Source organism: Oryzias latipes, chromosome 8 (genome assembly GCF_002234675.1).
Source record: "Oryzias latipes chromosome 8, ASM223467v1".
Lineage (NCBI taxonomy): Eukaryota > Metazoa > Chordata > Actinopteri > Beloniformes > Adrianichthyidae > Oryzias > Oryzias latipes.
This window is the reverse complement of record NC_019866.2, coordinates 20,064,329-20,075,251: the sequence shown is the minus strand read 5'-3', so window position 1 is coordinate 20,075,251 and position 10,923 is coordinate 20,064,329. Positions and strand designations below refer to the sequence as shown.

The following is a 10,923-nucleotide window of genomic DNA, read 5'->3' as shown; positions in this document are numbered from 1 at the left end:
GCTTTGAGACTGAACATAAGTGGTAGAAGAATTGCTCTTTTTGAGATGTCAGCTGCAGGAGGTGAGGATTCCAGTATTGTGGAGCATTGTATGTAAACAACCATGTTCAATCAACAACCATGTCACCAAAGCTTCATGTTAAAGTTTATCTTAATGTTTTTCATTTTGTGTTCTGATTTATCTAAACTCTGATACAAAAAAAACATCTTTTGAGGAGATTATTTTATTACTTCATATATATTTTTTACATTTTTATTTTTATATTTAAAGTCATGGGTTAAAATAAATAATATGAGAAAGAATTTAAGATACACTAAGAGCAGGTGAAAGGGTGGAATAAGCCAACAAAAAAGGACAGTGAATGTTTAGAAGTTTTCTTCATTCTTCATTTAAAATTGGTCAGATAAAAGTGTGACAAACTGAGGTAAATAGAAAGAAAGGCACAAAATTGTTGACCCTAAATAGATTAACAAGATGGGAAAACTTGGATTAGTAAAAAAAAAACGCTTAAACATACCACAGATATATTTGTATGTATTTATATGTTTTATGAAGACATGCAAATTTATATGAGGACATTACTTATAATATATTGTATTAAACTATGTTTCCCTTGATAAATTGACAAATGGACTCTATCATGATGTCTTTCTTAAGATTGTGGCACCTTTACTGTTGTATTTGATTAGACATTACAACAGTTATTAAGAGAGCATTTGAGCGCTAACCTTAAACGCAATGTCTACTTTTTTCGGTTTGGTCTTCCTATACTTTCTGTACTATGACATCTTGCACATGTACATAGTCTTTGATTTCATGGGCCAAGTTATGGGTTTTTCTTTGTGTGTGAGAGTAAATTGGTTTTGTTAACATATTAATATATATATATATTACAGAGAAAAGAAAGAAAAAGATTTGCATTATTAGAGTTTTGCGTGAATTGACGCAGGGATGCAACGGGCTGCAAACTAATTAGAAGTAATTAACAAGTGTCACGTGACCCGCTCTCTGAGTCCCAGAGTGAGAAGCTGATTTGTCTGGAGTAAAAACCCAAATCTAAAAGCAAAACGTGTGAGGAGATGAACTGCTGTTCCGTAAAACTGTGTTTGGTATCTTTACTGTCGGCCTTGGCGGCTCAAATGTGTGGCTGCAGCTCAGACATCCAGAGAAGGAGAAGCTCCGAGAGGACGCACCTCGCCCTGCCGACAGTCACGTGCTCTGAGAAAGGAATGAGAGCTGCGTTTGGCCCCCTGGTCAAAGACAATTTGCGTGTCAGAGGTAGAACCACAGTTTTCCAACCCAAAAAGGAATCAGTAAAACAGTTTCTTGTATTTTTGTTCCATAACACTCATTGTAACACTGGTTGATGTCCTGTTCTGCAGACCCTGCTGGTCCCTTACATCCTGTGCTTGGTTCAGATGGATCCTGTGGAGTGAAGCTGAGGAACAACCAAAGCCTCTCGTTTTTTGGCAGATATGACAGCTGCTATGCTCGTGTGGAGGTATTTACATTTTTACACTCCAGTTATTTAAATAAAATGTCAAGTGTCAACTTTCTCTGACATGACAGTGTTGTACTAAAAATGCGGTGTGTTTTTCAGATTATAGTAAATTATGGAAACTATCAAAAAATAAAAATGATTAAAAGCCAAGTTCTACGGCTTATATTTTTTTTACTTAGGGAAGCAAAGTGATGTTCTCTCTTCTAGTCCAACTGACTGGAGAGGATCAATGGATCAGAGTTAATATCAGCTGTCCTCTGATAAAGAGAAGCAAATCAAGGGTTGACCCCACACGTGAGTAGCCCAAACTTCTCTGACTCTAAAATGGCATACTTGGTTTTTATTAGGTTTTTGCTTTTTTCCCTTTTTTTATGTAATGGTTGGAGTTCAGAATGATTTCATGCACCGCAGAGGATTGAATAACATTTTGTAACCTAGTTATGCAGATGACGCTCAAATAAACGTCACTTTTTCTGTTATGGATCATTACGGTTCAAGTCAAACTTCGTAGTTACAGAATTGATTTTTAAATTGAATGTTTGTTTTTATTTCTATTTCAACTATGTTTTAATTTTACTGAGTTTTGGTATTAAAACCGTGAGTTGTATTTGTAACTAATAAAACTATAGTTTTTGTACATTTTGTTGAAAAGTGAAACGCACTTCGTCAAACAAGATTTTTGGCTTGTCCCTTCTGAGTCCCTTCTTTCCTTTATCTTTTTGTCACATATTTGCATTCTGAATAAAATCTCGACTCCTCCTCCAGCATTTCCTGGTGAGTGCATTGTTGAGAAATCTTTGCAAATCCAGTGTGGCCACCAAGTTATCAAAGAAGATGCCTGTACTAAGCTGGGATGCTGCTACAATACTCGCACAGCAAGCTGTTACTACAGACTCAATGGTAAAGTGTTCTGTCACTGCTGCTCTACAGAGAAGTTTTAACGCTCCCGCAATCATCTTTTTTTTCCTTTTCTTTTTTTATACCGTTTTGACTTTTTGTCCAGCATGCTCTCTGGATGGCCACTTTGTGTTTACTGTGAAGGCTGCAGACACCCACCCACCCATTGATCCCAGCACCCTTGTGATCAAGGATCAGCCTCAGTGTCTCCCGACAATCACAACCTCAGATGTTGCCGTCTTTAAGATAGGAGTCCAGGACTGTGGTGCAAAAATGAAGGTAAGGCAACTTATCACAACGCCTAAACCTTGAACACATGGCCTGAATATTGTTTTTCAATCGTGTAAATAGATGGATGGAGATCTGGTGATCTATGAGGTGGAAGTGGAGGAGCTGCCTCCAAAAAGTAAAAGCAGACCTTCACCGTTTAGGTAAGCGTGAACTGCTCACAATGCTGTCACAGAGTCAACAATTTATCCTACCACACTAAGGTACATAAGCAAGTTTTGTGTTTTTTAGTCTCCAAGTTGAATGTGAATATGAGGAATCTGATCTAATACGCGCCAAAGATCTGCGGTCCTTCTATACAGTGACCAATCCCCCGCCTGTGGTCGCACAAGGAACAATCAAGGTGCAGATGAGAATAGCTACAGGTAATGGAAAACGCCACAGCCTGTAATTAAAGACCTACTCTGATGAAACTGTGTTTCTAACATGATCTTGGGGCATTCTTCTGATTGAGGACAAATTTAAAGAAAACTCATCTTAAAATTAAATTTCTGAGTATTTCTTTATTCAAACCATTGTGAATCAGGAGCAGACGATAAAATGGTGTTTGAAAAATATTGAATTTATTATGTTCTGCTCCATTCTGATGCATCTTATAGACGACTAGATCCACGTACGTCTGTCTTCCTTTTCTTGGTCTGAGCTGGCATCCGGCTAAGAACTGTACGGCTGGATAGCGCCAATATTGCTCGCCATGTCTGTTGCACTGGTAATGTTCGGTTGGGGGTGTGAGGTGGTGGGTCTTTAAACAAGTCCTGCCACAGATCTTTGACCATTTCATCCTGTAGATTCATCCTTTACGGCCTTCATTCCTGAGGACCAGCTTCCTCTGACAGTGCCGCTGCGGAAAGCTGTGAATGTGGAAATCTCCATCGCGCAGCCGTCTCCGGATCCCACACTTTTTCTGCGTGTCAGAGACTGCTTCGCCTATCCTACATCCAAACACTCTGTGTGGACTCTCCTCCATGATGGGTAAGAAGTTTGTTCCTGTGGTGATCTGGTAGATCAACACAAGGGCCCTAACCTTTTCTATATAAGATGTCCCAACCCTCTGGATAACTTGGGGAGCTCCGTGCCCGTCGATGAGCAGGGAAGGACTGCCTCCCACTCCCAGGTCAGGAGGTTTGATGTCAAGACATTTGCCTTCATGGACCCAAATACAGGCCACCCAAGCAGTGAGGAGGTATGTGGAACCTGTTCAAATCATGACTCTGTTGTATATTTCCACAAACATAACTGTGCAGTCTCTTATTTAGATGTACTTTTACTGCTGGGTGGAGATCTGCACAGATGATGTTGAGTGTGCGCAGCGCTGCACCTTGATCTGTGAGTGTTTCAGAGTATATTTGAAGTAAAAACTAGATTTTTGATGTTTCATAATAGTTTCCCTTTTTGTTCAGCATCTGAGGGAGAAAGGCAAAGAAGACAAACCAAACTTTTTACACATCAGCTCCAGCTCGTCTCCTTTGGGCCGCTGTTGCAAAGCGGCACTGAAACGGATACGATTACTTGTGAGAAAGAAAACACAAATGTGTGCAGAACTGTTTGAACAACTTAAGATTTTTTCCCCTTTTGCAGTGTTTCATGGGTGGCTGTATCTTCTCCCTGCTGTTGGAGCTGCTCTGGTGTTGGTTCTGCTGATTGTCTGGTTAAAGTTCAGGTGTCAGAAGACTGAGGGGCAGCAAACATATGATGTTCACAGTGAACAAGCTCAATAAATCACTTTAAATAGGATTCTGTGTGTTCACTTATCAGCGCTTAACTTTGTAGTAATTAATGTCAGGATTTCCAGTTCAGTTTCTGGTTTGATCTCAGTGGGATATTTTTAAAAGAATCCACAGCATTTGAGAACTGCTGTCTGATAAAATACATAAAACTGCTGAATGTCCTGAATAAAATGATCACACAGTGCTCTGACTGCCATTCTAATCAGAAAGACTAATCTCAGGAAAAGAAACAAAACTTTAGAAAGAAAAAGCAAAACATTTCTGTTTATACGATGTTGCAAGACTTGGAGCAAAATAAAACTGTGGATTCTGAACTACGAGAAAAATGGGTTCTGAAATGATAGGAACTAATAATAATGGATTGGATTTTTCTGCACTTTTCCAGACACTCAAAGCGCTTACATTGTGTCCATTATTCATTCACTCCTCATTCATACTTGGTGATGGTAAGCTACGGTTGTAGCCACAGCTGCCCTGGGGCAGACTGACAGAGGTGTGGCTGCCAGTTCGCACCTACGGCCCCTCTGACCATCACCAGGACATTCATACACATTCACACACCAGTGGAGCCACACTGGAGGCAAGGAGGGTGAAGTGTCTTGCCCAAGGACACAAGGACATTTTGGCTGGTGGGAGCGGGATCGAACTGCCGACCCTTTGATCATTGGACGACCCGCTCAACCGCCTGAGCCACTGTCGCCCAAAATACCCTGAAAAACAATTATTCCTGCTGGTAAGTGTTTGGCAGAAAGTCTATTCATTTAAATTTTAAATATTCGCTTCTAGTTAATTTCAGGCAATAAATGGAAAACAGTAAAATAAGAAAATGCATAACTGTATCAAACCTAATTGTGATATTAATACATTGACTGGAAGATAAGATTTTGCTATTTTCTAGACCTTATTTACTCCCAATCATTCAAATTCCATTTTATTTATGAACTTTCACCCCTACAGAACATCTCCAAGAGCTTTGCATAGAGTAAATAATAAAAAAATAATAGTAATCATAATTTAAAAAAAAACATTCTACAAAAACTGGGAAAAGTCCGTAAAATCAAATTAAAACCTGAGGAAATATTAAAACCACTTAAAAGCTAAGTTAATAAGATGGGTTTTGAGTTTCTTAAAAACCTCCACAGTGGAGGAAGCCTTCACATCCTAAGGGAAGGCTGTTCCACAGATGAGGCTCACAGTGCTGGAAAGGGGGTTCTCATTCTGACCTTGGGGACCACGAGCAGACCTGCACCTGAGGACCTGACGAGGATCAAACTGTAAAAGTAAATCTGATCAAAATGAAGTCCCAATTCCATTAGGGCGTTTATAAACGAAAAATATCATTTTAACCTTTGTGCTATCCTATGACCCCACCCTTACATTGATGTTATCCCTACCATGACAAAGGCGGAAAAAGGTGGAGAGGATTTCATGTAATCCATGGAAACCAGTGAAGATCACAAATCGGTGAAGAAAAAAGGTTCAGCGCACTGTCTAGTGGGTCTAGATGACCCAACTCCCAACGTTAAAGTGCCTAGGATAGCATTAGGTTTAAAATGAATAATAAAGCTGACTGGGAGCCAGTGCAGAGAATTCAAAATTGGAGAGGTGTGCTCTTTTCTAGTCCTCGTCCGAAGACATACACCTGAGTTTGAACAAGCTGCAGCTGATTAATAGTATTTATCATAAATAGACATACAGTGTTTGGACTAATACATACAGTACACACATGAAACATCAAATCCATAACATAAAAGGAATTGGAAAACAACCATTTGTGGGTGAGCAGCTGAAGTAAGAAGTGGATTTGCACCTTTCAAATACTCGCTAAACTTTTTCAGCTCATCCCAAACCATTTAATTTAATCTAAAATAGTTTTTGTTTCCATGTGTGAACCCAACAAGCTTTAGACTTTCTGTATAGCACAATAAACTAGACATTAACTTTCCTGTCCTTTTGAGTCTGTGTTTGGAAAGGTGAAAATGCTAAATTGCCTCATCACATTCTTGGAGTTTATGCTTTATGGTCTTATTTTGTTCACAGTTGCATTTTATTTGTGCTTTTAAATTTATACTTGTAACCCTTGTGCTATCCTAGGCACTTTAACGTTGGGAGTTAGGTCATCTAGACCCACTAGACAATGTGCTGAACCTTTTTTCTTCAATGATTTGTGATCTTCACTGGTGTCCATGGATTACATGAAATCTTTCCACCTTTATCCACCTTTGTCATGGTAGGGAGAACACGTCAATGTAAGGGTGGGGTCATCTAAGATAGCACAAGGGTTAAATATTTTAAAGTATCCTTCATAACTATGTACCAATTTGGTCATGAAGACTTTTATTACAATAGAGATGAGGAAAGAAACAGCCTAGAGTGAAGTATGATGGGAGCTTTGTGATGTTATAGCATCTGAAACCTGCAGTGTGGAGGTCAACCATCTCTCTTTGGGGAAGGGAAAGTTTCTTTCATACACCAAAGGGATTGTAACCATACCACTAGTAGTAGCACCATTAAAATGTTTAGAGGTTACTTCTCCAATTTTTTGTCACACAGTGCTTTTAAAATTAACCATAGCGTAATATGTGATTTTCTTTCCAAGATATGACTGAAACTAATCTTTCCCTTCTTTTTTTTGCACTATTTAAAGGCCTTATATCACGGAAAAGCAAGTTTTTTTTAGCTTTTTAAGAGTATAATGTTAATTCTTCAAAAAAAAAACACCAAAGCAGTCCATTCACCCTTTTTTGAGTATTCCTCCAAAAACCTGCACTCTTAGCACCAGCCCCTCCCAATCCATGAAAATGAGTGGGTTCTCATCACAAAGATGGGATCAGCCCCTTCCAGGAAGTCTACGCTGTGAGCACTACCACCAAGCTAACACCCACTTTCTCCACGGAGCTAGCAGTGATCGGCAAAACACTTTTGTGAGGCTCCACAATCTGCACATCCATTTTTGCAAAAGTTGGGATGCTTGTTTTCGAAACGCAGACACGCTGCTAAGGCCGACTCTAGGATGATGTCATGAAATGAGCGACTTCCACAAGGAGAGAAAGTCTCTCCGTGCCTCAGAGATCGAGTCGTCTAACTTTCAGGTAAGAAAATTCTTTCATTAAAAAAAAAAAGGATTCTTTAGTGTGTCAAAGGTATCATATATGTGAATATACAAAGAATTAAGAAAAATATGATACAGGCCCTTTAAACTACTTTGATGCTTACATCAAATGATTGTGAAACTATAATTTTCTATATTTTCTCCCCCCAAAACTACCAGTACTTGAAAAAACGGAGTATGATAATTGAATTATCACAAAAACATCTATGGATCAATTGTTTATTAACAGTGTGGTTTAAACAAGACGTCATAAAGAGTCAGTAAGGTTTGAATTTTCTCTGCGCCCTCAGTAGAGCTATTTTCTGTTTGTCCTCTTCAAACTTCTTCCTCAGCTCAGCAATGTCTGTAAAAGAAGAGAATACAGTAAATGTAAGAAAAAAATACAGATGAACATTTTAGCTCCAGGTTACATTTGAACTTGAGTAACTTACGCTCTTTCTGTGTGTTTCTGTGTTGCCAGGTGTAGAAGTTTAGGAGCTCCTTCCTCCTCTTCTTCCTTTTCTCTTTCTGTAGAGTTTTCTCGTTGGCCGCCTCGCTGTGAGGACGAGCTTTAGCGCCCTTGTGCCCTCTGGTGACTTTCACCCAGCCTTCTTCTTCCTCTTGTTGCCGTTCAGCCTCTTCTTTCTTTTGCTCTGCTTCCTGAGAAAAAAAACCACAGGCCTGTGTTACAGTGGAAGGAACATTAATGAGTGCCTGAATCCAAAGTGGAGTGGAGGAATTCACACCTTTTCCTTACGCTCGTCGTAGCTCTGCATAAAGTTGTCAACTTTTTGCTGGAGTTTTTCTGGTTGGATGAAGGACTCTGAATACTGCTGAATCCATTCTGTAAAGGGCAGAGGCACCAAACAAGCGAGTCAAACAAATGATTTGCTGTTTTCCTGACTGCACTGAAAGGCATCACTTACTCTGTACGCCTGTTTTCACCGGACGCTGCTCAGTTGAGACCACCAAGGGGGCGTCAAAGGGATAAGACTTAACTGCTTGCAAACTTGAGGAGTTCTTGAAGACGATGTAACCGACTTTGAAACCCTAAAAGAGATGAAGGTTAATAAGTGATCATGTTAACAGTCAAAGATGCTGAAGGACAAATGGAGGAAAGATTCAAATCATCCCTGCATCTATTATTAATTAGTTTGGTTTATTTATTGTTACTTATGGAAACACTTTAAGAAGCTGGACCTAAAATTCTAAAGAAATTTAAAATCTGAATAAGGAAGTTAAAATGATGCTTCTAAACTGCTTCCTCCATATGCGACTCTTGATATCACAGATATTGCACAGCAAAGTAAATGAAAATCACAAAGACGAGTGCAGGAACACAAACCTGTTTCTCAGCTGGTCTGAAGAGTTTGGATATTTTGGGTCCAGATTCCTGAGATGAACCCGGGTGATCCCTCAACTCAACCGATTCAATGCCGCCAAACTGGGAGAATAATTCTTTCACAACAACCTGAAACAACACAATAAAGAATCAATGAGAGAGGTGGGGAGCCTAGTTGGCTCATGTCTACCGCACACATGGGGGACCCCCACTTCTCCTGGGCATCCTCTTCTTGGGCAGATGGGGGGTTGCCCCCTGCCTTGCTCTCTACTGGACTTCCCATAGGTTGGGCAGGAGCGTGGGGCAGGATGGGCTTTCTGGTGAGCATAAGTGTCAGCTCACCTTTGCACAAATAGTATGCGGGATGGAATGATATGCTTGACACGTGTTGGTTCGTATCCATAAGCATGTGCGTGTGAACTGCAGCTGTACTGTGTACGCATTTACGTGTTTGTGCGTGAAGATCTTTGGAGCCAACAGGTATGTTTGTAACTTTCCAGTGTGTCTGTGGACGGGCCCAGTGTTTAGTTCTAACATCTACACCTGGCAGTAATGATAAATCTCTAGCAATGTGTTGCTTTGCCACTGCGTCTACTTCTCTCTCCCCTTGTTTGTAACCTCATCCCCCATTTCTAACGTCCCACTCTGTCCTCTTCTTTTTGTTATGTCGCCACCCAACAGTTTAGCCTCAAATACAGAAGAGGTTTATACGAATATACACCTCGTGTGTCAGAAGATTCATATCCGTTTGCTCAGCTGCTGGATAGGACAAGTTAGAGAGACAAATAAAACCACAACAAAATAACCAAGAGTATTCAATGAAACCAAGGTAAGTAATAAACTGGGATTTTTTTTTTAATTTTCAGGTTGTTTGGTTGCAAAAAAGTAAGATCAAGCAGACTGAATAAGCCGCATAATGTAAGGCTTTATTCGCTTTACTCTTTTTAAAAGACATTTGAGTTGCAGATGTGAATTTTCTGTCAGCTGAGTCTGTGTAAGACAAAGAAAGACATCTCGGTTATTTTTTTATTTTCTCTTGAGGCTCACCTCTGAACAGTACGGAGGAATGTTGAGCAGAAACAAAGTCCTGTCCAGAGGTCTGTGAGAACTCTTCTCTGTGCGCACTTTGTGCTCCTTCACGTACAGACAATGACGAGCAGCGCTGCCGGAGCTGAACTGTAAGGAAAGGACTGCAGAAGCAGAACCATCAGTACAACGAACAAACGAGTGTCCCAACGTCCCAGACAAGAGCTTCAAATTTACTGGATATTCTAATTTCTATTTACAATAATTTTAGATATCCACATTTAATTTAACTTATACCATACCTGAAAACCCTCCAGGAATAACCCAAGGCTGGCCACTGGCATGTTTCGCCTTGGAGGGCGCCATTTTTGATGTGACGCCTAAACCGGAAGTAGTTTCGTTTCTAACTTTATTTAAAAGCCGACCCTGACAAAAGTCTATGAACAGTAGTTTAACCCTTGTGCTATCTTAGATGACCCCACCCTTACATTGACGTGTTCTCCCTACCATGACAAAGATGGATAAAGGTGGAAAGATTTCATGTAATCCATGGACACCAGTGAAGATCATAAATCATTGAATAAAAAAGGTTCAGCGCACGGTCTAGTGGGTCTAGATGACCCCACTCCCAATGTTAAAGTTTTGATTAGGAATTGAAAAACCATAACATGCTTTGTTTATGTAAATCTTTGTATGTGTGAAAAATTTGAATGTCAAATTAAAATGTTGCTGTGATTCCATCATATTTTGTTTGCAAATCCGTATTTGCCTTTTTGCTTCCCCCGTTTCCCGAACATTTGTTTAATGTTTTTTTCTAAAACATTAACCCTTGTGCTATCCTGGGCACTTTAACATTGGGAGTTGGGTCATCTAGACCCCACTAGACAGTGCTCTGAACCTTTTTTCTTTAATGATTTGTGATCTTCACTGGTGTCCATGGATTACATGTAATCTTCCACCTTTATCGTGGTAGGGAGAACACGTCAATGTAAGGGTGGGGTCATCTAAGATAGCACAAGGGTTAAACAACCCTAAGGACGCTTTTTTCCCA

The 10,923-nt window shown here is 39.9% G+C and overlaps 2 protein-coding genes across 2 annotated transcripts; one reads left to right on the top strand and one right to left on the bottom strand.

The window, feature by feature from the left end:
• Positions 1-953: 953 nt before the first annotated feature.
• Positions 954-4,420, top strand: LOC101157297 (zona pellucida sperm-binding protein 1). Its single transcript, XM_004071806.4, has 12 exons — positions 954-1,278; positions 1,383-1,501; positions 1,681-1,795; positions 2,267-2,401; positions 2,505-2,677; positions 2,750-2,829; positions 2,918-3,051; positions 3,475-3,658; positions 3,725-3,869; positions 3,943-4,012; positions 4,087-4,197; positions 4,265-4,420. Exons 1-12 carry the CDS (start codon positions 1,080-1,082, stop codon positions 4,402-4,404), a joined length of 1,605 nt encoding a protein of 534 aa, XP_004071854.1. The 5' UTR covers positions 954-1,079; the 3' UTR covers positions 4,405-4,420.
• Positions 4,421-7,730: 3,310 nt separating this feature from the next.
• rrp7a (ribosomal RNA processing 7 homolog A) lies at positions 7,731-10,282 on the bottom strand. Its single transcript, XM_004071805.3, has 7 exons — positions 10,175-10,282; positions 9,894-10,036; positions 8,850-8,975; positions 8,431-8,554; positions 8,251-8,348; positions 7,957-8,164; positions 7,731-7,868 (listed from the first exon to the last, which is right to left on the bottom strand). The coding sequence occupies exons 1-7, from the start codon at positions 10,236-10,238 to the stop codon at positions 7,783-7,785; spliced, it is 849 nt and encodes a 282-aa protein (XP_004071853.1). The 5' UTR covers positions 10,239-10,282; the 3' UTR covers positions 7,731-7,782.
• Between the last annotated feature and the right edge of the window lie 641 nt (positions 10,283-10,923).